Source organism: Diabrotica virgifera, chromosome 1 (assembly GCF_917563875.1).
Source record: "Diabrotica virgifera virgifera chromosome 1, PGI_DIABVI_V3a".
Classification (NCBI taxonomy): domain Eukaryota; kingdom Metazoa; phylum Arthropoda; class Insecta; order Coleoptera; family Chrysomelidae; genus Diabrotica; species Diabrotica virgifera.
In genome coordinates, this window is record NC_065443.1 from 283,864,619 (window position 1) to 283,889,599 (window position 24,981).

General features: G+C 33.0%; 2 protein-coding genes across 2 annotated transcripts in view; one reads left to right on the forward strand and one right to left on the reverse strand.

Annotated features, from left to right (window-relative positions):
• Positions 1-229: 229 nt before the first annotated feature.
• Positions 230-8,640, reverse strand: LOC126884836 (60S ribosomal protein L19). Its single transcript, XM_050651116.1, has 4 exons — positions 8,523-8,640; positions 8,227-8,333; positions 8,001-8,164; positions 230-597 (listed from the first exon to the last, which is right to left on the reverse strand). Exons 1-4 carry the CDS (start codon positions 8,525-8,527, stop codon positions 274-276), a joined length of 600 nt encoding a protein of 199 aa, XP_050507073.1. The 5' UTR covers positions 8,528-8,640; the 3' UTR covers positions 230-273.
• A 228-nt stretch (positions 8,641-8,868) lies between these two features.
• Positions 8,869-24,981, forward strand: part of LOC126884834 (asparagine--tRNA ligase, cytoplasmic) — a 34,402-nt gene continuing 18,289 nt past the window's right edge. Inside the window, exons 1-5 of the mRNA XM_050651106.1 lie at positions 8,869-9,049; positions 9,114-9,251; positions 16,002-16,208; positions 16,865-17,085; positions 19,702-19,892. Coding sequence (XP_050507063.1) covers positions 9,028-9,049; positions 9,114-9,251; positions 16,002-16,208; positions 16,865-17,085; positions 19,702-19,892 — 779 coding nt within the window. The 5' untranslated portion in view covers positions 8,869-9,027. The remainder of the gene's footprint in view (positions 9,050-9,113; positions 9,252-16,001; positions 16,209-16,864; positions 17,086-19,701; positions 19,893-24,981) is intronic.

Here is a 24,981-nt window from a genome sequence, read left to right on the forward strand (position 1 = left end):
CGATTTCATGAAAATGCGTTGAGCAGTGATAGTGTTAAATCGGACAACAGGTTTATGACCCATTTTGTGGGTGGCCTGTTTTCTCTGACATGCAGTGTAGTTTCCCATGCCCGTTTTGTTTGTATTGGATAAGTATAATACAGTGACTTTTACTTTAGCGATTAATAGTAACGTTTTATTAATTTATATTTTATTTTTAATAAAATTATGTTAAAATTAAAACAAGAAATATTTTTTAAATTTTTAATATAGTCATCTTATAAAACAATTAACTTATTTCTTAGTGGCCGCAGCTTCATCCTCCCTCATGTAGTTCTGCAAAACTTCTTGTTTCTTTGTGGCGATACGTTCCTCACGTCTTTCTCTAGCCTGTTTTACCTTCATCCTTCTGGCATTGGCCTGGTCTGCCAACATCTTGGCACGGGCTTTCTCTGCCTTCTTCTTGTGGATGTATTCCATAAGGACACGCTTGTTCTTGAATACGTTACCCTTGGCCTTCATGTAGAGTGAGTGGTATAGATGTCTGTCAATTTTTTTAGCTTCCCTGTATTTTTTAAGGAGACGACGCAAAACTCTCATGCGTTGAATCCATAATTCCTGTAAGCAAGGTACAAAAAAATATAACACAATGTAAAGAAATCAATAAAAAAAACTAATAAATTACTTCAAAAAAGAAACATGGGCCAATAAAGAAAAATTTGAGTAAAAATAAGACATTGTACAGATGTTTCAGTAAAGATAGCCACAAATGATTTATTTATTTATTTATTAACGGGATACCACCCAATTTAATATATACACAAAATATTATAATTGTGATACAATAAATATAGAGATATAGTAAATATGTATGACAAACATTGGCGATGCAGCTATATAGAAAAAACAAATATTAAAATAATACAAAGTAAATAACAAATATAAATCACAAAAGATTACAAAATTTTTTTTAAACACTGTACAAACATTTTCAGAAGCGCACAGCAACAAATCAAGGTCTATTCTATTTCCATTTAGAATGATTCTACTCAGCGGAGAATGCCTACCAAAGTTGCAGCGATGAAATTTAATTGCAAAATTTTGGGATGAATGTATGATGCATGATAGAAGTTGTTTGGTAGTGTTGCCATGTCCTAATAAATCAGGATAGAGCATGTTATATATCGTCGCCTTAATACTATAACTTGATAACTCAAAATTAGTAGTTCTGAGATAAACGGGTTTAAAGACATTTGTGCTGCTACCATGATGTTGGTAAAGACGGAATTCACTCTGCAGCTCTAAAATACTGTCCCTTAACTTTTTGGCTACTGATCTATTTAGGAATATGATGCAAATTTGTTTTCCAATATGAAAAATTAAAGTTATCAACTTTTAGCACTACCATAATGTTAAAATTTGGTAATGTCGTATGTCGTGCCAAGTTGCATCTAAGTGAATTTTTTAACAAAACTAATATTTTAAGCATTATTTTGGTGAGAATTAGTCCTCCACCATGGAGGTTGCCAGATCTACTAACAATTCTCGAATTTTTGCATTAACATGGACCGAATCAACAGATACCAATTACGTGGTAGGCTCAATGGTTTCAGAAAAACACATGCTACAACTAGATAACTAGAGTTAGCTAGTTATAGCATTCAGTGTAGGTCGCATTCACGATTATTTCGATTAAACAATGACTTGATAACTCATTTTGTCAAGTTTTAGCACTGAATCATAGGGGCATTTAAGTTTTATCAATTTCGCCAATCATAAATAAATACTTAACCCGTTTGGAGTGAGTTATCAAGTTTTTACATAATATGGAGGCAAATAAAAAACATCTTGTGAACTAGTTATCTCAAAAACATCAATTTTGGAGTTATCAAGTTATAGTACTAAAGCTACAATATACAGTAGACTCCCTCTACAACAAGAACTGAAATGGCAGACTAATTACCTCGTCATAAGCTGATCTCGTTATATCAGACAACAATAATATTGTGCATACATATGAATATGTAGTTTTCTCAGACATTATTGAACTCTTTCCTATAGTGAAGCCATTCCGAGTAATATATATATATACCGTAATTTCGGGTGACTTTGACTCACTTTCGAAGTTTAAATGTAGATTTCAGTTTTTTGAATACATAAAAGTATGTTTCTTTATTTATGTGTATTTGAGTCTATAACTACTCTTTTGGAAAAATTACACGAAAACACAAAAAAGCGCTTCCTGTATTATAAAAAAAATAAAAATATGGTGTGCAAAGTCACCCGCTAGTGTCGGGTGACTTTGTCTCAAGCTACATTTTATATTTATTCTCTGTGATTATTATTGTTCGGGCTAAAGTGACCCTACCAGATGAATCAGAAACAAACATTTTGTTAGGTGAAAAAAATTTATTTAAATTTCAAACAAAGAAAAACTAAAACTAACATGAAACTTTACATAGGACCCTAGGTTAACAAAAAACATCATTTCTTAACAAAAAATGAACAATAAAACGATTTACAAGCTTTTTTTTAAATCTGGAAAGAAATATCGGTTATCTACAAGTTCCAATGGCTCAGTGAAATCAACATTAGCCAAGTGGTAGGATTTTCTTACGGAGACTTCGGGCCATTGCCATAAACTTCTTTCACCCAGTACCATTACTTGCACCCAACCGTAACAGTTATTACTACCTCTTACAAATCCATCGAATTTTCCTGGAAAGCTGTCAAAGTAGTCGGATACAATTACGAAGTCTCCAACTCCAATGGAAAGCTTATGTAGATCTTCATTATCCCTATAGCTCTCACTAAATGAAGAATTAGACGAAGTATCTGCAAGTTAATAAACCCTGCAGTTGTTACAAGGCTAAAAGCAAATTTAAAATCAGCATTTACTTACTTTAATTTAATATAGAAGCAACCAATGACCAAAATCCAACAATCAACAAACTGGGACAAAGTCACCCGAAAACCGTTAAATTTTGTAGCACCTTGCAAAATAATATCTGACCGTCTTACTGTCTATGTTTAGACTGAAATAACGATGCACGGAGGTTAAGAATTCACAGATTTTCAATATGCCACTATGCAATTAATCTTACTCTTGGAAGTATTATTGGTTGCCAACCAATTTTTGCAGTCAAAAAATCTTATGTGGAATGACCAAATTTTAGAAATTCGTTTTTTTCGTAACATAACAAGTATTAGCATAATTTATTAAAATTTTCAAACAGTTCATATGGTACTGATGGTGCGGTATAATGAAATTTACTTGATAATTTATTGTACAATTGCCCTAGTTGCTAAAATATATTTTTCCCAAAATGAGCCAAAGTCACCCTGGCGGGCCAAAGTCACCCGAAATTACGGTATATATATATAAATATATATATATATATATATATATATATATATATATATATATATATATATATATATAATGTTCTTGAACTCCTAAGTGGAGCATAGAGCTTCAGTGAAAACGCGCCATCGGGTTCTATTTTGCGCTAGGGCCTTCACCTCATTCCAAGACTTTCCTCGACTTCTTATCTCGTCCATGATGGATCTTCTCCAAGTTTGTGCTGGGCGACCTCTTTTTCTCTTTCCTTGGGGATTCCACTCTAGGGCATTTTTTGCAATACTGGAACTATCTTTTCGGAGTGTGTGACCTATCCACCCCCACTTTCTGTATTTGATTTCATTTTCTACCCTCTTTTGTTGGGTCAGGTGTAGCAGATCTTCGTTTCTGATGGTGTATGGCCAGAAAATACGAACAATTCTTCGTAGACATTTGTTAACAAAGACCTGCAATTTGTCTGTAAGGTATTTTGTCACTTTCCAGGTTTCACATCCATAGAGTAATATAAGATGCTAAATATTGTTTAAATGGAGTTTTTGAAAAATAGTCAGTGGATCAACAGGAAGAAGTTAAAAGGCAATGGAGTTTATTACATCACTGGCCTCGATAAGCACACAGATTTTAGACATTTCTGTATACTGGCTGCTGGGGAATTAATAGCCATCACCACAAAGAACAGGTAAAGAAACATGTTCTTCGATCCCATTTACCCTTGTTATAACCAAATATGTCTCGTTATAGTTCAATAGGAACTACATGGGACACTTAATGTACCTCGTTATAAAACCTCGTAATACCTGTGTTCATCATAGGTTTAATTAAGCCTAAATAATAAAATTTCAACGTTTTAAGATTTTAGCCCGGGATCAGTGGTGCTGTTAGAAAAAATCTAACAGTTTATCCTTTTCCGTGAAAACTTGATGGAAAATTTTGCAACATAACTTTACACTCATAAGTGCCTTCAGGAAGATTGTAATAAACTAAACTAAAATAGTAAAGTAATAAACTGTAAACTAAAAATATATGATATACACATCATAAGTATATGGCTGCACTGCCATTTGCAAATATTTCATTCGGAGAACATTCTTTGTAATCATGCTTTTTTCCTACAAAAATACACTTACATAATTCTAGTAACTGACATTATTTTTCGATTTTAATACTTTGTAACACTGGGGTTCTGTCATCAGACGTCTTGAATGACAAGCATATTTTTGTAGTAAAAAAACCATATCTTCAATAATCAGTACAATGTCCTAAAAATCTTTTATGCTGTTCGAAAAAAAAAGTGGAATAAGTTTATAATGACAACGAATTATACACATGGCATAAACTGAATTGACTCACAACTGATCACAATTCAACTGGCATGTTGTAATGATAGGCTGACGCTCCGACCAAACATCGACACTCGGAACCGTGCGATTCTCTTAAATCGCGCAGGTGCCCCCCACTAAGATCCACCTCTCCGAACCAACGCCGCCAGAGGGATATTTAAGAGCATCGCAAGCGACGATCCGGCAGTCCTGAACGACCGTTCTGGGCTCCATAACCAGCCAAGCGAAGTGAGCGAGGCTGGCCAACCTGAATCGCGACGTGCACCGTTTGTGAGGTGATTCGTAAACTCAGGCAGGCCAACTCGAGACGAGACGCACAGTGTACCAAGTGAGGTAATGTGCGACTCGTAATTCAACGGAGGCAAGCGTATTGAGCGAGCCCCGATAGATATAATATATTTGAATACCACTGTTAATTTTGTTCTTCTGTTACAGATGCCCATCCGGAGGAGGAGTTCGCTGGGACGAGATAAAATATCAAATTATTATTTTGCGTTATATTGTTATAATTTGGAGTTAATAGATTTGCTTTGTTTTCAACCTGTGTTTTACTGAGTCTGTCGTCCTGAAAGAACTACCCGTTACAATGTCAGTCACAATACAACCGTTGTATGGATATTTTGTGAATTTTGAGCAGATGAAGATTATTTTAATACATAGATATATTATTATGACATAGATATATATTGCAAAGTGAACATACAACAAAGTAAACTACAGACATAGGAACTAAAAAGTTTAAGCTGCTGCATGTGACACCCAAATATAGATAAGTTTGGTTACTTGTACATTACTGTAACTTCTTAGTTAGTCATTAAGAAACTCTTCTACTGAATAATATGGTCTTTTAGATAGATGAGCTTTTTTCAGTTTATGGAACTTGGGGAAAGATGTTGCAGATTTGAGTTGTAAAGAAAGATGGTTGTATAGTTTTTTGCGGAATATAATAGATTTCTTTACTAACTCACGAGGACGGGATCAGTAAATAGACATCAAAAGTTGAATTTCTGGTGGAGTAGTCATGAAGAGGCCTTGCTGGAAAGACATGCATGTGTTTACGAATTAAGCAAACAGTTTCTAAAATATAAAAGATGGAAGGGATAAAATTCCATGATCTTTGAAGTAACTTCTGCAATGTGTTGTTCTTCTGAGGCCAAACAGATACCTTATTGCACTTTTTTGTAATTTAAAAATAACATCTAATTGGGCAGCTGTACTACAACCCCAAAAAGGGAGACCATATCGAAGATGAGACTCAAACAAGGAAAAATATGTTAGTTTAGAAGATGCTAAATTGAGTTCTTTCGAAACAGATCTTATAGCATAGTAGGCTGAGGCAAGTTTCTTATTTAACAAATCGATATGAAGGGACCATTTGAGGTTGCTGTCCAAAAAAATATCTACAGTAGAACCCCGCAAAGCCGAACGCTCGGCAAATCCGAACCAACGGAAAGTGAAAAAAATTAAAAAATTCAAGACAAAAACTTAACATGTTTATTATACAAAGTATAACCAGAAAATTGAACAGTGTAGGATTAGTAGGACTTTAACATTTAAAATTTCTTAAAAATAAATACGTACTTTATGAGTAGTGCTTAAAAAGGTTAAATATAAACCTACTTCGGTTTTCTCTTAGTTAGAGACCCAAAGTCCTAAAAATACTGATACACTCTTGTGAGAACGTTTTGTGACTCAAAATCAACACAATGTAAGCTTTGAACTCTTAGTAAGGCTAATATTAATATTTCAATCAACGGTTAGGCTAACTTTCGGATAATCCGAGCTTTTCGGAATCCGAACAGGCTGTCCCCCCAATTAGTTCAGGTTTGCGGGATTCTACCGTATTTATTTATTTATGGGCAAGCCCAATTCAGAAAATATTATCTATTACAAAGAGAAAAGCAAAACCATAAACAGTGTCAACACAAAGAACAAATATTATAATATGTATTGGATAACAAAGCTAATAAGTTAAAGGAAAAAAAAAACATTACAATATAAAAAACAAACAAAGTTTAAGCTTAAAAAATTGCCGATAGAAATTATATCACTAACATTGTATGTCCAACAAATGGTTTTTAAATCTATCCAAGGAATTGCAGAATATATTTAAGTCATTTACAGAATTCGCAAGTCCAAGTGTTCGTTGTAAAAAATTGTTGTAAGTATAGTTATATCTATGAAAGCTTATGTGAAAAGTTTTGTCTTGTTGACCGAGAAATATCAGAAATTTTATAGAATCAACGGTAGAGATTAGGCTGTTATTAACAATCACTGGTTGAAGAGCTCTTTTATAGGATAATGCTACTGTCTTATCCACATTAAAAGAGAGTAAATTAGAGTCAGACCAGGTTTTTATCGTAAGCAAATCAGAAGTTCTAGTTGCATGAAGAGATGCAATAGTTGAGTTGCTCCAAGTGATACTGGTATCATCAGCAAAAAGAAAAATTTTTCCATCGATTTTTAAATTAGTAATGTCATTTATAAAGATAAGGAACAGTAGAGGACCCAATACTGAACCTCGTGGTACTCCACATACAATGTTTTGAGACGAGTCAGTATCATTTGCTCTAACTAGTTGTTTCCTATTATTCAAGTGAGATTGGAACCAATTCGAAGAAAAACCTCGAATTCCATAGAAATTTAGTTTTTTAATCAAAATGTCCTGATTTACACAATCAAAAGCTTCGGCATAGTCACAGAAAACAGTGGCAGTATAAAGATTATTGTTTAGTGCTTGATAAACCTCATGAGTACACAAAACATTGCATCAGTGGTACATTTATTAGTTAAAAAGCAGAACTGATTTTGGGATAAGATGTTATTATCAATGAGAAAGGACATAAGTTGGGTTTTTATGAGTCTCCCAATAATTTTGGAGACTACCGGTAGTAAGGCAATGGGTCTATAGTTGCAAGCATTAGATTTTTCACTGCCCTTATGAAGAGGAATAATAATGGCTATCTTTAGGCACTCTGGGAATTTGCCTCTTTCAAAGGAATCATTTAGAGAGACGAGGAGTTCCAACACATTTTCTGTGAGATTTGAGAAGATTTTTATGGATAGTATATCAGTACTACAGGATGATTGGCTTTTGATACTATTGATCGTTTGGATCAGTTCAGATTTATCGATTGGTCTTATGAAGAATGAATTCGAGAACACTCCTGAATTACAGAAATAGGAAAAGCACAGAGAATAAAAACCATGCTAGCACCAGAAGTCTAGAAGCTGATATGGGGGCTTGTGTGTATGTAAAAAATAAACACTAAAATGATAAGAAATCTGGTCACAAATTTTGTTTTTATGATTTTTCTTACCTTTTGCGGGGTACGGGCATTAGCAGTACCCTTCCTTTTACCAAAACCGCAGTGCCTTCCTTTCCTGCGGGCTTCAGTGTTTTTGCGAACACGGGCACGGGAATGTACAGCTACGGGCTTCTTAATAATAAGACCATCCTTTATCAACTTACGGATGTTCTGTCCTGTTGATAAAAATATGCGTAAGTACAGGTTAGGTTGTGTATAAAAAAATTGAGAGACTTACTTGAGTTAGTGTTGGCAATTTCGTTGATTTCATTAGGGTCCAACCATACTTTCTTTTTACCACATCGCATAACAGAGGCTGCTAGCCTCTTCTGAAGTTTTAAGGAACTGCAAAGAAACAAATAATATAAAAATGGTGGACACCATGTGGTGCAATATTTTGCTACGGCGTAAAATTAAATTTATAATTAGGCGACCATAAAACATACTTCATAAATTATTATATTACTCTTATTTTTCATAAAATATGGTCGCCAATTGTTAATTATAAGCAATCAATAATTATTTTTAACAAACCTCATCGTGCAAATGCACCTCTCAACGTGTCTTCCGTAAAAGAATTTTTGTGGCTAACTTCACATTTCATCCACCTTTTGACTTGACAAGATTCAGTGTTGCCAATCTCACAAAATAACATACTAAAAAGAAGATTATTATTTTTAAATATGTGTACAAATATGGTGTACAAATATGATGATAATAATAATTTAAAATTTGATTCAATAAAATAAATCCCATATCACTACAGATTTAAGTATAGCTATAAAACTTTCAATTCAAATACATTCCAGTCTACTTCTTCTTTTTTTTGGTTAGAAAAAATTGGTTTTCCTTTCTGTCACTGTCACTTCCATAGAGTCACTTCTGACATTTCATCTACCCTCTCTTTTACAGATAAACTGCTGCGGGCAAATATCAATTTCCAATAAAGTTGCATCATTTAAAATTAATAAAATATTTAAATATTAATTTTATACGTAGTGAAAAGACTGTTTTTATTTAAATAATAGAAAAATCAAACATGTCAGGAGAGAATAAAGAACGTAAGAAATGTAGTTTTAAGGTTACTTGTCACAATATGTTAATACCAAAAACTTAATCTTTTAGCGATATACACTTCTGATAGCCAAGGGAGTGACGAAAATGGGGACGGCAGCGAACAAAAGCCCTTTAAGACTATTCTACAAGCAATGCGGAAAGCTGGAGCTGAACCTTTTCCAGTTATTTATGTAGATGGAAAAGAAGGTATGGTAGTATATCTTGATATGAAATTGCCGGTTCGGCTAAATTGCGAATATAAAATAAATTTTACTAATATTTTAAGACACTAACAAGTCCTTTAATTGGTAATTTAAGATAACATTGTTACATGGAGTTCAATTTTGGTGGTAATCAACAGTACCCTTCACATTAATTCCCATATTTTCCAGTAGTAATATTAAGGATTTTCTAAATGAATGCTTTTAATATTTTGGGGTACACAATAACTGTGTATTTTTTAAATTTTGTGATTGCCTTTTCTGTTTAAGTATATGATGTAATTACAGATGCAATGATGCAATAGTTTTAATTAACAATAAAACATTGAAAACTTCTGTTTTCAAAACTTTCACAAAATGTATTATAAAACTATGTGACGACAGCTATTTCGACAGAGTGCCTTTCTCAACTGATGTATTTTATGTGTCATTTTATGCACTTTAAGGGACAGTTTCACATAGCAGTTCACTGTTATTACAGTGACTGTTAGGTAGGTGTGGTTTGACTGTCACCTTTCCTTCATTGTGAATTGTACCACTTCGATTGCAGTAGATTGTTACAAGAATTACTGCAATAAGTAGAAATAATTCTAGTTTTGCTATTGCAGTAACTTATTTATAAAATAAAAATCACGAAATCTGTAAAACACATTACGTTTTCGAATGAAAAAAAATGTGTTTATTAATTTAAGAGAAAGGATGCAATTGCAAAAATTGCGGAAAATGGTATAGCTGAAGAAACCATAAAAAAGAAGATAGCATCTATAAGAGCAACGTATCTACTAGAAAAAAAGAAAATTTATGATAGCCAACAAACAGGAATTAGCACAGATTGTTTACTGTCCATCAGTGCCATGGTTTTAATGATTCTATTAATAAATTATTTTCCATGTCAAAGCGAGGTCTGTTTAATAACAGTGTTTTCATTCAGTATCTTTTTTTACTGTATATTCGTTTCGCCACCGAGGGTACTTTTTTTCAGTAATATGTTTTTCTTGAATAGTAATAAATAAGTACCTAGTTACACCATCTACAATTTTTTTTTATTCAGGGCCATCTTTAACACTAGAAAGTCTGGCTTAGCATACTTACCTAAAAAGCTTGAAGGGATCATTTTGGCCCCAAGTTCTTAAATCATTAAAAACTCGGTTTAAAGAAATTATATCAACTTTAAACGATAGAATCTGATTTTATTTTTTAAATTTCATTGTTTAACACATTCGCTGCCTACAAAAAACCTTTGGAACACCATACATTTTGCAGTTTTTGACATTTGCTACACATTGCCTTGTTACAGTTAAGCCGTGACACTGATTGGAAGTATGATTTCCTTTACAAAATATTTTTAACTGACATTTTTTTTGTTTTTGAACAGTATCAGTGCTAGTTGTTGGTAGAACCGGTGTTACAGAGTGTAGTACCAGATTTCAGGAGGCAAGGTACGGAGCCCATAATTCTTCACACAGCCGAATAAACTTACGAAGACTGAGTTTACTTCCAGCTACTTCTTTATAAATAATCCATGCATTTATTGCTCCTAAGTCAAAAGTAATACAAAACATGTGAATAGGCCATCTTCTTGAAACAACTTTTCAAAATTCACTGTTTCAGGAAGTTTATTTCCATAGACAGCAACATACACTGATTGATGTAACAAGCTCAACAAAATCACATTTTTGTCACTCTGTCCTTGGTATTCAGTAAGTGTTATTTTTTCGTTCCTCTAGAATATAAGGATAACATACGTAGGTACAATTCTCTATTTTCACACTTTTCACTTAGAAAATCTTCCCTTTCTGTTGTGATTCAAAGTACCCACAAGACTTGTTAATTTCTTTTGCAATGCCTTGGCCAATTTCAACGAAGTGAAGTAGTTATCTGTCGTAATATTTTTGCCCTTTCCCAGTTGATTTTCCATTATCCGCAAAACAACGTGTTTACCAACAATTGTATCTTTATTGAGTAGATGATCAGTACCAGTCACCAGTATAAGGGTAACTATTTACAATAAACAAACAACAAACATACATAAATATAATTTTACTCATCCGACCAGAATGTCAAAGAAAGGCTCGTCGAATTTCCGAGAAAACGATAATAACTTACACAGGGCCAATTTGGCCTCTTCGGACTACTATGATAGATTTGTTAGAAAAACCATTTAATAAATTTAGTAAACAATATTTGTTTGTGTTAAATAAGTCTTTTTATCAAGGTATTAAAAGTCATAATATGAAATTATTATTGCCCCAAATATAAAAACTACAATAACTTCAATTCGCAACAGGGGCCAAATTGGCTCCTCTGACTTTTTAGTGTTAAAAACTTACTGTTTCATTTGGACATACAGGTAGTGAATCAGTAAGTAGCAGTAAAACCCATCGCAGTACATATATCCCCACCTCTAAAAGCTGCTGCGATAACAGTGAACTGCTATGTGAAACTGCCACTTTAGAGTCTCTAACTGAATAGGTTGAGGAGTAGGGAGCTGTTTGTCTCAAGCTGGTCATTCAGAATTATATCTGTATTTTTTAAGATATAATTGCCATTGATTCTAATAAAGATAGCTTAAGGTCTTTATTTCGAATATGAAGAATTTGAAATTGGCTATTAAAAAAATGATTATGCTCTAAAAGGTGAATTGCGTACAGAGAATCTGTTTTTCTATTATTGAAAGAAAGCCTTCTTGTGTTCTGCTCTATGTTTGTTAAAGATTCTACCAATTTGACTGATGTAAGTTATTGGACAGTCACTTCATGTCAGTTTGTATACCACTCTATAACACATTCAGGGCTCATGACGCACTGGTGTGTCATATACCCTAATGAATTTAATGTTTAGTTGTATGCTAGCATTTGTAGTGTGATTATCGTAGGAGTGATAGCACTTGCGGTAAGGTGTGAATGTCTCAAAATATAAATTATATAATATAAATACATATCTCTTACTCATTCATGATGCACCAATCAAAAATTACTCAATTTGGCTGCTTTACGGGACAAATAGAACTCATATTACATTAACTGTTGGCTGCTTCGACTATGTTGTAAAGTACAGTGGCAAATGGGGTATACTGGACATATATGCCTCTTAACGCACTCAACTCAAGTTTATAAATATCTCTAAACGCAGCCGAGGTGCTAATTTTAACATCTGTTATAATAAGACACATTAACAAAAATACAGAGCAAAAACTTCAAAAATATGTATCAGGCGGACAGCAATGTTACTACTTAATATATAATAGCATTAAGCTGTTAATTGCTTTTTCTTTTGGCTCTTATTGTTTGGAATGTTTTTGCTTAAGTTGTTTGTTCTGAAAGCGGTTGTTATTCCATTCTTTTTTATGCATTTGGCTAGTTTTGCTGATATTTTGCCTGTATATTTATGTAATGGTCCAGACGGTACTGGGTTTTTTCTGTGGTGGTGGGAAGACTAATTTCTGGTCTTTCTTATGAAATTTTTGGTTTACAATTTTGTTAATTGTTTGTTCGTTGTACCCATTGTTTACTGATATTTGATTAATGATGTTCAATTCTGTCTCAAAGTTATTTTTTGACATGGGAATTTCTGTCAATCTACAATATCACTATGGAGTGAATTAATGTATGACAAAAATTGGCCAAGTTGCCTGTTAATTCTTGTAAAGCACACTAGTACATCATCCATTTAACTCCACCAATATAAGAACTGTTTGAATACAGGGTGTTTTGAAATCGTTTCTACATGATCCATAAAAATATCTGATAGCAATGTGCTGAGAGGATTGCCCATGATAAGTCCTGTACTGTTGTTTGTGTATATGTATTTGACTATTAAATTCAAAGATTTATGCAGACTTCATGAAGGTGTAAAATTTCAAATGTAATGATTGGATTTTTTTTACGGGCAAGCCCAATTCAGAAAATATTATTACAAAAAAAAATATTACGAAGAGAAAATCAAAACCATAAACAGTGTCAACACAAAGAACAAATATTATAATATGTATTGGATAACAAAGCTAATAAATTAAAGGAAAAAAAGAACATTACGATATAAAATCAAACAAAGTTTAAGCTTAAAAAATTGCTGATAGAAATTATATCACTAACATTGTATGTTCAACAAGTGGTTTTTAAATCTATCCAAGGAATTGCAGAATATATTTAAGTCATTTAGAGAATTCGCAAGTCTAAGTGTTCGTGGTAAAAAATTGTTGTAAGTATAGTTATATCTATGAAAGCTTATGTGAAAAGTTTGAGTTTGTCTTGTTTACCGAGTAGGTACAAAAAGACCAATTTTTGACAAAAGATTACATTAATAATGTTGAATAAGATTGTCAGATATTTTCTTTTTCTACGGGTTTCTAATGAAGTAATATTCAATAATATTATGTTGTTTAAAAGCTACGTATCTGAGAAAGGTATGCTGAACTCTATCAAGTTTATTTTTATGAACTAGATAATATGGAGACCACACAGAGGAACAAAAATCAAGATGAGATCTAACAAGTGAGCAATATAAAATTTTCATTGAATTTATATCTGTGAAATCACGAGATGTTCTTTTAATGAAACCAAGCATTTTCATAGACTTTTGGGCAACGGTACTAATGTGGTGTTTAAAGCTGAGTGAAGAGTCTAATATTATGCCTAGGTCTCTGATTTGTGTGCATGATTGCAATGCTTGATCGTTAATAGTACAGTCATGTGTTAGTAAATGGTGATTCGTACAGAAAGGCATAATATAACACTTACCAACATTTAATTCCATGCCATTAAGAGAGCACCACTGGGATAATTTATTAATATCTGATTGTAGTCCAATAGTATCATCATGAGATCTTATTATTGTAAAGCACTTAAGGTCATCAGCGAAAAGGAGAGCTTTTGTATGGGAAAAACAAGTGGTAATATTATTAATGAATAGATTAAATAGTAGCGGTCCCAGGTGTGAACCTTGAGGAACACCTGAAGTTACAGGAAAAATGTTGGAATAACAGTGATTTACTCTAACGGTTTGAGTTCTGTTTTCTAAATAACTACATACCCACCTAAATACCAGACCATCAATACCATAAGAACGTAATTTATGTAATAGAAGGTCATGGTTTATCTTATCAAAGGCTTTAGAGAAGTCAGTGTACACTGAATCAACCTGCAAACCTTTCAGGGCTTCAGATAAGTAGTCAGTATAACTGAGTAGACTTAGCTCAGCAGATTTACCGGAAGAAAACCCAAACTGTGAGTTAGTAATAACACTAGAGCAGTCGTAAGTAAGAAATTCAGTTATAATGCTTTCAAATACTTTAGGGATAGTGCTTAGAATAGATAGGGGACGATAGTTCTTAATATCAGATTTAACACCTATTTATAAATAGGAGTTACATAAGATTGTTTCCAGAAGTCGGGGATTCACCAGAATCGAGAGAGGCATTGAAAATATGATAAAGTGGTCTAGATAGTATAAAGCTGGATTCTTTTAGAATAATAGGAGGAATCCCATCGGGTCCAGGTCCCTTATTAATATGTAGTTGTGACAATCTCTCATATATTTTTGATATTTGAATGTGGTAGGAAGATACACTAACGTTGAAGTGGATTTGGTTATGGTAATAATTTAGTTTTTGGTTAGTATACACAGATGAAAAATTATTGGCAAATAAATTGGATATATCATTTCCATGAGAGGCAATAGAATCGTTTAGTTTCATTGTGTCAGGTATTATGTTGTTTTCTCTTTTGCTATTAACGAATTTCCAAAATGACTTAACGTTAAGTTTAATGGAGTTTTCAGTTTTATTAATATAATTAGTATAGCAATCCCTTTTTAAAAGTTTACATTGGGCTCTAAGTCTACTAAATTCTGCATAGCTTTCTGATGATCTGGTAGGTTTAAACATTTTATGAGCAATTTCTTTGTTATGTATTAATTCTTTAAGATCAGGTGTAAACCAGCAAGGAAATTTTTTAGAGCTTACTTTTTTTAGTGGAACATACAGGTTAATAATATAATACAGAGAGTCATACAATATAGAAATCATGTCATTGAGTTGTTTATTATGTAAGAGATTGTCCCAGTCAATAGATTCAAAACTTTGGCGAATGTCTGTGTAATTTGCACTGCGAAAGTCGTAGTAGTATTCCATAACTGATGTTGTGCTTTTTTTAACTGCAAGTTGTAAAGTGGTTACTAGCGGAGGATGGTGAACATCTTGCTGGATCATATTGTGTGCTTTGTGTATTATTAGTTCTTGTGGAGATAGAATAAGATCAAGAAGAACCCCTATGTTGTTGAGCACAGTATTAGATTGGAAAAGATTATGAATGGCACATATATTTGAGACGACTTCAATGGCTTCAGCCTCCGCCAATGGGGAGGTCGGTTGACAGGTTGCTAATGAACAGAAATCTTGATTTGTAATATTATGGTCTAAAAAATATTTTACTAGAAGAAAAGTTGTGGGCAATTGAAATAGAATTGGGCAACTGGTTGTTGCGTAATTGAAAATGTATTTTATTAACTAGTTCTAGTATGTTTTTTAAGCTCTTATTAAACTACACAAACCCGACCATCCAATAAAACCTGTAGTTTCTTTTTATAGAGCCCCGTCATATAAAATTTCAAATATTTTAGAATACACTAAATTTTCACCAAAATTCACTGTAAGCAAAATTTTTCAGTGTTTTATTGTTACATGACAATTATTGACAGTTGAATCCATCAATGATGCAATAGTTGACTTTCTTTGTAGAGGGAGTCAAGTATGAACCAGCTGCCAAGTCACAATTGAAGAAAATACAGAAAATTTGGGTAAGGGAGAGCTATAAACAGGCTGACAAATCCAAAAAAGAAGAGGAAGATGCAGAAAAGAGGTCCAAAAACTTGGAGGATGCCAAAAAGATTGCTCTCAGTGAGGATAAATCTCTGCCAGAAGCCAAGAGGATAAAGATTTCAGACGGTTTGTAACAGTTAAAACACTTTTTTTATTAATATTTATATTTCTTTCCTTACTTTTTTCTTCTTCCTCTTTATAAGAAATTCTGCTTGTTTATTGGCAGATTGATACCTCTATGGAAGGTTGTCACTCCATCTTTTGTGTTTGTCCAATAATTTTACCCATTGGTGATTTATCTCTTGCTCCCAATGCAGAATGGGGGACGCACATGTCTCCCCCATTCTGTTTATGTGGTTATTCTGTTCTTTTTTTTTTCTGTTTGTGTCGGGTCTCATTTCTTATACATATGTCATAATTGGTCTTACATTGGCTTTATAAATTCTTGACTTCATCTCAGTGTTAATGTGTTGGTTTCGTCCATATGGTATTATTAATATATCCTGCCAGTCTATTTGCTTCTTGTACTTGGTCTCTCACTTGTTTGTCCAGGCCTCTATAGCTGGACATTGTAATTCCAAAATATTTTATTTCCATTACTTGATTTCCATTGATTTCTATTTTACATCTGTTTAGTTCTTTGATGATTACTATTGTTTTATTTTTCTGAGTTGAGGTTGTTGAAATTTAAGTATCATAAATATTTTTTATTTTTTCTTGTTCTTTTTTCTGTGAACAGAAACAGTGTTTATATTCCTTGTACCAATTTTTTAATATCTTAGGAAGCAAAAACAGAGATCAAAGGGTAAAAATATATGGCTGGGCTCACAGGATTAGAAGACAAGGAAAAAACCTAATGTTTGTAACTTTGAGAGATGGTACAGGCTTCTTGCAGTGCATACTCAATGACAAACTTTGCCAGACTTACAATGCATTGGTCCTACAAACAGAATCTTCGATAGTGTTATTTGGTACCATCAAGGAAGTGCCGGAAGGAAAAATAGTAAGTATTAACTATTAACTTATGTAGATTTTTTGTTTGACACCCTGGAGAAAGGGTATCAAGTTGATACAATTTACACTGATTTCTCAAAGGTGTTTGACAGGGTGTCTCATGGTACGTTGGTCCATAAGCTCAGAATGATTGGTGTTGATGAACTAATGATTTCTTGGTTTAGCGGCTACTTGTCTAATCATAGACAGACAATAAAAATTGGTAATTTTTGCAGCCAAGGCTCACATCTTGGGCCTCGTCTGTTTAACATTTTTATAAACGATATTCACAAATGTTTTTCCTCTTAACTTTTTTTGCTGTTTGCTGATGACTTAAAGTTGAGCTGTCTTATTAAATCTCCCAGTGACTGTGATAAACTTCAATATCGATGGTTGAAAGTTCCCAACCTCCTATGTAAATTTTTGGCTATTTTGTTTTGTTACCCTAAATTAAAGAAAATATGTCTTTTTTACTGTTTACAAGCTCCTATGTCGGATTTCATTAATTGGCTTATAGATGGCCATATATGAAATAACGGCATAGGAGCTTGTAAATAGTAAAAATACAAATTTCTCTTTAATTTTAGGGTAGCAAAACAAAATATCCGAAAATTGACATAGGAGGTTGGGAACTTTCACCATCGATATGAGCTAATCAACATGTTAGATTAGTGTACAAGATATGGGATTAGTCTGAATTCATCTAAATTTAAAGCTATTACGTTTTCTCGGTCCAGATCCCCAATCAAATTTGAGTACAAGATTGGCCAGCATTGCCTTGATAATGTACCTTTCAGCAAGGATCTAGGTGTCACTTTGGATGCAACTCTACAACTTTCCGATCAGTTAAATAATGTAGTCAACAAGGCATTTCAGATGTTTGGCTTTATCAAAAGAAACACACAGGATTTTACTGGGATTGCTGCCTTAAAAACTCTTTATTGCTCTCTTGTCCGTCCCCATCTTGAGTATGTATCCTGTGTATGGTCACTTTTTTATGGTGTTCATATTGAGACAATGGGTGCGTTCGGACGACCACAGCGGCTGGACAGCTGAGCCAGCAGTAGCTGTCAGACGTCACCGCTGGAAGCCAGCCGCTGAGAGATTTACTAAGCTTTCCCTATCACGGCTGGATGCAACCACTCAGCCGATTTCTGCTGCCAGCCAGCCGCTATGGTCGTCCGAACGCACCCATTGTGTGATGTTGAACATAAGTTTCTAAAACAGGTTGCTTTCAAATTAGACATTTTGGACAACTACAATGATGCAGATTTATTTGCTATATTAAATATGCCACCCATTTCTATGTGTCATAAGAAGAGAGATCTTATTACTTTTTACAATATTCTGCATGGTAGAGCTGCTGCTTCTTCTTTGCTCAATAAAATTAACATACATGTTCCATTCAAACCTACCAGATCTACAGCTAGTTTTCATTACCCTATACATCGCACTAACTATGGATTTAACAACATATATCCACAAGGAAAAAGGTCCTATAGCTGGCTCTATACCATATATCACAAAAAGTTTAAGTAAAATTTATAAAAAGTATATAATTACTAAAATTCCATAAAAACGGCTACATCACATATGCAGATAGTTTTCGATCTGATTACATATCATCATCAATGCTGAACAGGATGCTCACATGCTAAGCCACCAAAATTAAAAATATTTGTGTAAACCCTTTAAAATTACACAGTCATGGAATCATTGACTAGAATTGTTAATAAGTCACATGGATGTTTTAAGTATTATTTATATGTGATGTAGCCCTTTTTAGGGGATTCTAATAAATTATATACCTTTTATAAAGGATTTTATCTAAAAAAATTTTATAGATTTGTATCTTGGCTTGAGTAATTACTATGTTATTTTATTAAGCAATTCAACATCGCAGTGATTTTATAGTCGGATAACTTTTTGTATTGTAACCATAGATATAGATACTGTTATGAATTAGTTTAACATTAATTGTAATTGGGCTTGCCCATTGATAAATAAAATAAAAAATAATAATTTAGCATTGAAAGCTTCACTCGAACCAACATTGTTGTAGAATTTTTGTATGTTTTAAATATTTTTCTTATAGGCTTATTCAAAGTTATCTGTATTTTGATATCTTCATACCTGAAAGCAGGGTTAGCAAAAACCAAAGTTTTTTTCCAAAAAAAAAAACAGGTTTTTTGGTTTAAACGAGGTTTATTTGGTTTAAACTAGGTTTATTTGCTACAAAGTATAATAAGTCTAAATACATACTTTAAAAATAAATAAATTATTTTATAAAATAATATGTAATAATAAACAATGAAAACAATGAAAGACAACTTTTATTTTAATTTACACACACAAAAAATTAATAGAATAGAAAAAACATCTTCAAATTTAATAATATTCAAAATAACTTAGTTCCAAAGTAAAAAAAATAGAATTTATTTATTTCAATTTTATTTATTTGCGGCAGCTGTATTAAAAACTTTAATACTTTAAAACTTTAAATAAAAGCAAAAGTTTGGGGATTTAATAAAAAAACAGTTTTTTTCTTAAAACAATCAGTTGGTTTAAACCTAAAACATTAATAAATCTTGATTTATGTGAATTATGAACTGTTCCCTTGTTGTAGGCTCCGGGCGGACATGAACTTCTTGTGGACTATTGGGAATTGATAGGTTTAGCCCCTCCAGGAGGAGCAGACTCAATTTTGAATGAGCAAGCTTTGCCTGATGTTCAAGCTGAAAACAGGCATATTATGATTAGGGGAGAGAACACATCCAAAGTCTTACGAATGAGATCTGTCTTACTACAGGCATTCAGGTGAGAATATTTTAAAACAACAATTTTTAGCAACTACCCCTCATTTTCTGACCCTTAGAATCCAAAGGTTTTTCCGCATCATCAATCCATCTTCTATGCTGTCTTTCTCTACTTCTGCCCTGTGGGTTTGAGAATGTCAGTCTCTTCGTGGAATCACCTGACATCCTAGCAATGTTTCTAGCCTAGTGTTGCCAGGTCCGATTTGTTTTTAATCGGTACATAAGCAAAAACAAATCGCGATTTAGGGTTGTAGATCGGGACAAATAAACAACAATAGCCCAGTAAACGACTGTTTTGGAGTGTAATTTTCAGAGTCAACTCCGAATTGCATGAAAATCTGGTTTTAGATTCTTCTTACTGTCTACTTCAAAGTTGAACTTGTACCGTTGGTTGCTTTTACTTGGGGGTGACAGTTACAGTTACCTCTTCTCGGGGGTAAAAACGCGCGTTTAAAGTAAGTCCCAAAATGGATCAACTGACTAACTCTAAAAAACTTTTGTACTATATAATTTTTAAACTAAGTCAATACTTTTCGAGTAATTTTATCGAAAAAAATATTCTTAGCAAAAATGTAGAGCAAAAAAAATTGTATGTTAGAAAGTCTATAAAACCAGTAAAAGCAAAGTTGTACCTAGCTCATCAAAAATACGTTCTTATTCGTCAATTTTCAAATCGAATTTTTCAACTTGAAATAACCAAAAAATTAAGCAATTTTCGGACAAAACCTATTAATTTTTTTTAAAGTATTTAAAAAATCTTTAATTTTGTTTTATATAAAAGTCTCTAGCATTAAAATTAAGCGAGTTATGCTCAAAATAAAGTTGGCTCCTTTTTTTGGTAAAAAAAATCGTGAAAATCTCCCCCTATTTGCAACGTAAATAAAATTAATCATTACCGCTTTACCATTTACTTTATTGTGTATTATATATACGATCTGTAAGGTTTAGCGGTTAGGAGTGCTTAGTTTTGTAAAAAATTGGATTTATAGTAAAAAAAATTTCCTAAAATATTGGAAAATACCCTTTTTTCAAAATAACTTAAAAGGTATTAGGGATACTAAAAATCTCAAGGAGTAAAAAGTTGGTAGGTTTTGCTCTTATAAATATGATCTTTTTTTTCTGTTTTTGAAAACATTTTGTTTTTCTGTAAGACAAAAATTGGTTAAAATATGGCTGTTCATATTTTGCATACACTCGTGATCAGGCCCTTTCAATCATGTAAAAAATACATAAGTAAAGTAAATTGTTTGTAAAGCGGTAACGATTAATTTCATTAGGGGTGCTAAGTATGGGAGATTTTCACGATTTTTTTACCAAAAAAAGGAGTCAATTTGATTTTGAGCATAACTCGCTTAGTTTTGATGCTAGAAACTTTTTTAAAACATAAAAATAAAGCTTTATTAAAAAAGTTTTAATTGGTTTTTCCCGAAACGTGCTTCATTTCTTGGCTATTTTACGTTGAAATATTTGATTTGGAATTTGACGAATAAGAACGTATTTTTCATGAGCTTCAACTTTGCTTTTACTGGGTCTATAGACTTTACGACGAGTTTACATTTTTTTTTCATTTTTTTATTGCTAAGAATATTTTTTCCGATGAAATACTTACTTTTTGAGTTATTTGTGAAAATCGCCAAAAAACGTGATATTTTTGTCGAAAAATAAACATTTTCAATCGTAAATAACTCGAAAAGTATTAACTAAGTTAAAATTCTATAGAACTAAAATTGCTTAGAATTAGTCAATTTATCCATCTCCTGACTTATTTTAAACGCGCGGTTTTTCACCCCCAACTAGGGGTGACTGTCACCCCCAAGTAAAAGCAACCAACGGCACAACCCGTCCAAATTTTCATGCAATTCGGAGTTGATCCTGAAAATTACACGGTATCGCCGTATTTTCCGTTCATTTACTGGCCTACAAGGTGTTTCTATAATCTCTATTTAATCCTACATAATAGTAATAATCAGACGAAATTACAAACAAAAATCGTAGATTAAGTAAATTATTTATTTTTTATTAAAATTATATTTTTATTCGATTTTGCCTTGTTTTTATATCAGTTATAAAATTCACTGCAAGTCCTTCTGAAATTGGTTTTCGTGGGTGAAAATCGAGACATTTAGTGTCCCGATCAGGTACAAATTGGTACGCGTCCGTAGACCCCTGAAAATCGGGACGTCCCGCGCAAACCGGGACACCTGGTAACGCTAGTCCATTCTATCTTAGTCTCTGCACCTTAATAATTTTCAAAATATCTGGATCTGTGTATAGTTGGTATAATTCAAATTTATATATTCGACTTCGTAGAGCATTTTCATTTAGGGCCCCAAAAATCTTTCCAAGTATTTTTGTCTCAAAGATACCAAGTGATCTCGTAGTTTTAGGATAAAGTCCATGTTTTAACCCATATATCAAAATCGTTCCTATTAGGGATGAGTAGGTAGATGCTTTACTGCATGTTTAACGTTTTTATTTCAGATGTTTTTGAAGACTATGGCTAGTACCAACCAATATACAGGGTGTAACAAAAATACAGGTCATAAATTTAATCACATATTCTGGGACCAAAAATAGTTTGATTGAACTTAACTTACCTTAGTACAAATGTGCACATAAAAAAGTTACAATCCTTAGAAGTTACAAAATAAAAATCGATTTTTTCCAATATATCGAAGATTATTTGAGATATTTTATTGAAAATGGACATGTGGCATTCTTATGGCAGTAGTATCTTAAGAAAAAATTATAGTGAAATTTAGACACCCCATAAAAATTTTATGGGGGTTTTGTTCCTTTAGACCCACCCAAACTTTTGTGTAAGTTCCAATTTAAATATTATTGTAGTACCATTAGTTAAACACAATGTTTTAAAAAAATTTTTGCCTCCTAGTACTTTTTCGAAAAGTCGAGTTTTTATCGAGATATTTTGAATATTTGCCAAATCCACCACATATTTGTATATGGTTAAGTAAGATTATGGAGACTTGGTAATAAGATGAAAATTTATTTATGATTTACATTTTTAGGTATATTTTGAACCATATTAAAAAAGAAGCCACATCTCGATAAAAGGTGCGTTATCGAAAAAATACAAACAGGCAAAAAAGTTTTAAAAACACTGTGTTTAACTTATGGTATCGCAGTAATAGTTTAATTGGAACGTACACAAACATTTAGGGAGTTTAAAGGAACAAAACCCCCATAAAATTTTTATCTAAACATATTAAAAAAGAAGCCGCAACTCGATAAAAACTGCCTTATCGAAAAAATACTAAGGGCCAAAAAAGTTTTAAAAATATTGAATTTAACTAATGGTACCACAATAATAATTTAATTGGAACGTACACAAAAGTGTGGGGGGGTTTAAGGGAACAAAAACCCCATAAAAATTTTATGGGGTGCACAAATTTCACTTTAATTTTTCTTTAAGATGTTCCTGCCATAAGAATGCCACATATCCATTTTCAATAAAAAATCTCTAATAGTTTTAGATATATTCGAAAAAAATCGATTTTCATTTTGTAACCTCAAAGGGCTGTAACTTTTTTTATGTGCATATTAGTACTAAGGTAAGTTAGGTTCATTCGAACTATTTTTGGTCCCAGAATATGTGATTTAATGTGATTGATTTATGACCTGTATTTTTGTTACACCCTGTATATTTAGTTTTTTTTTCTCATTGACAAGTTCTAGTTCACTTGCTGACACTTCTTGTAAGACAGGGATGCGTGTTGTCACCAATTCTTTTTAATGTCTACTCGGAAGAGATCTTGAAAAAAGCCCAAAGCCCTTGAGGATGAATAAAGGTAAATGGAGTTCCCATTAACAACATTAGATATGCGGATGAATCACTGTCATCTTAGCCGAAAATATTGGGGATCTTCAGAGACTGGTGATCAGAATAGTGGAGTTTAAAAAAAACTGCGGTCTATTCAATGAACGTTAAGAAGACAAAGTTTATTGAATATCGAACACTCAAAGAAATTACTCGAAGAAGATTACTTACAGGAAATCAAAATCAGAATAAAAAAGGCTAGAGCAAATTTTACCAAAATAAGAAAAATGCTCTGCACAAGATATTTGAAGTTGGAGCTAAGAGTTAGGTTGGCTAGGTGCTACGTTTTCTCGACTTTGTTTTATGGAATGGAAGCTTGGACCTTGAATGCTGCATCAGTGAAAAAACTAGAATAATTTGAGGTGTGGGTGTTCAAAAGAATTTTGAAAATATCGTGGACTGAACACGTCACAAGCAAAGAGGTTCTGAGAAAGATGGACAAAGAAATGGAAATCTTAAATACCATCAAAACAGGAAAATTGGAATATTTCGGACATATTACATGTGGAGAGAGATGCAACTTGCTCCATTTGATTATGCAGGGAAAGATTCAAGGAAAAGAGACGCAGAATATCGTGGCTGCGCAACCTGAGAGAATGAAACGGATGTACATCAAAATAACTTTTCAGAGCAGCCGTCACAAAAATTCGAATAGCTATGATGATTGCCGACCTCCGTCGCGGAGATGGCACTTAAAGAAGAAGAAAAAGTTCACTTGCTACCATTTTAAACTTTGTAAAACACTGCACTAGATGGTTCAGTTCAACCCATATTTATCTGCGATTGCCTTTTCCAAGGCAATATTAATGAGGAGGCATGCTAGCGTGTCTCCTTGTCCTAAGACCATTATTGATATTAAAGAATGTAGAGTTTCCTCCTTCTAATGCCCGGACTTTATTTTGAAGTGTTAGTTTTGTGAATTTAACTAACTTAGGTGGGATCCCAAAGTCTAGGGTGTGTTAGGTAACTTAGGCGGGAACCATTGCGGTATACAGTAACTGCCACGCTACTAGACACACAGGTACCTTGAGCTAATACAGTCCTGAACTCTTCACTTAGTCCTGTCGCCAGGGGGTACAACGGCCTCCTTAATTCAGATGGACTTACCCAAGTTTTTTATATGTATTGTGACCCGTAGAACACGAATTTTTTGGGTAACAGTTGATCCGGATGTCGATAAGATTGTTATAAACAAAGAACTTGAGGAATTGCATAACAGCGATGTTTCGCAAAACGAAACATTTTTTTGTAT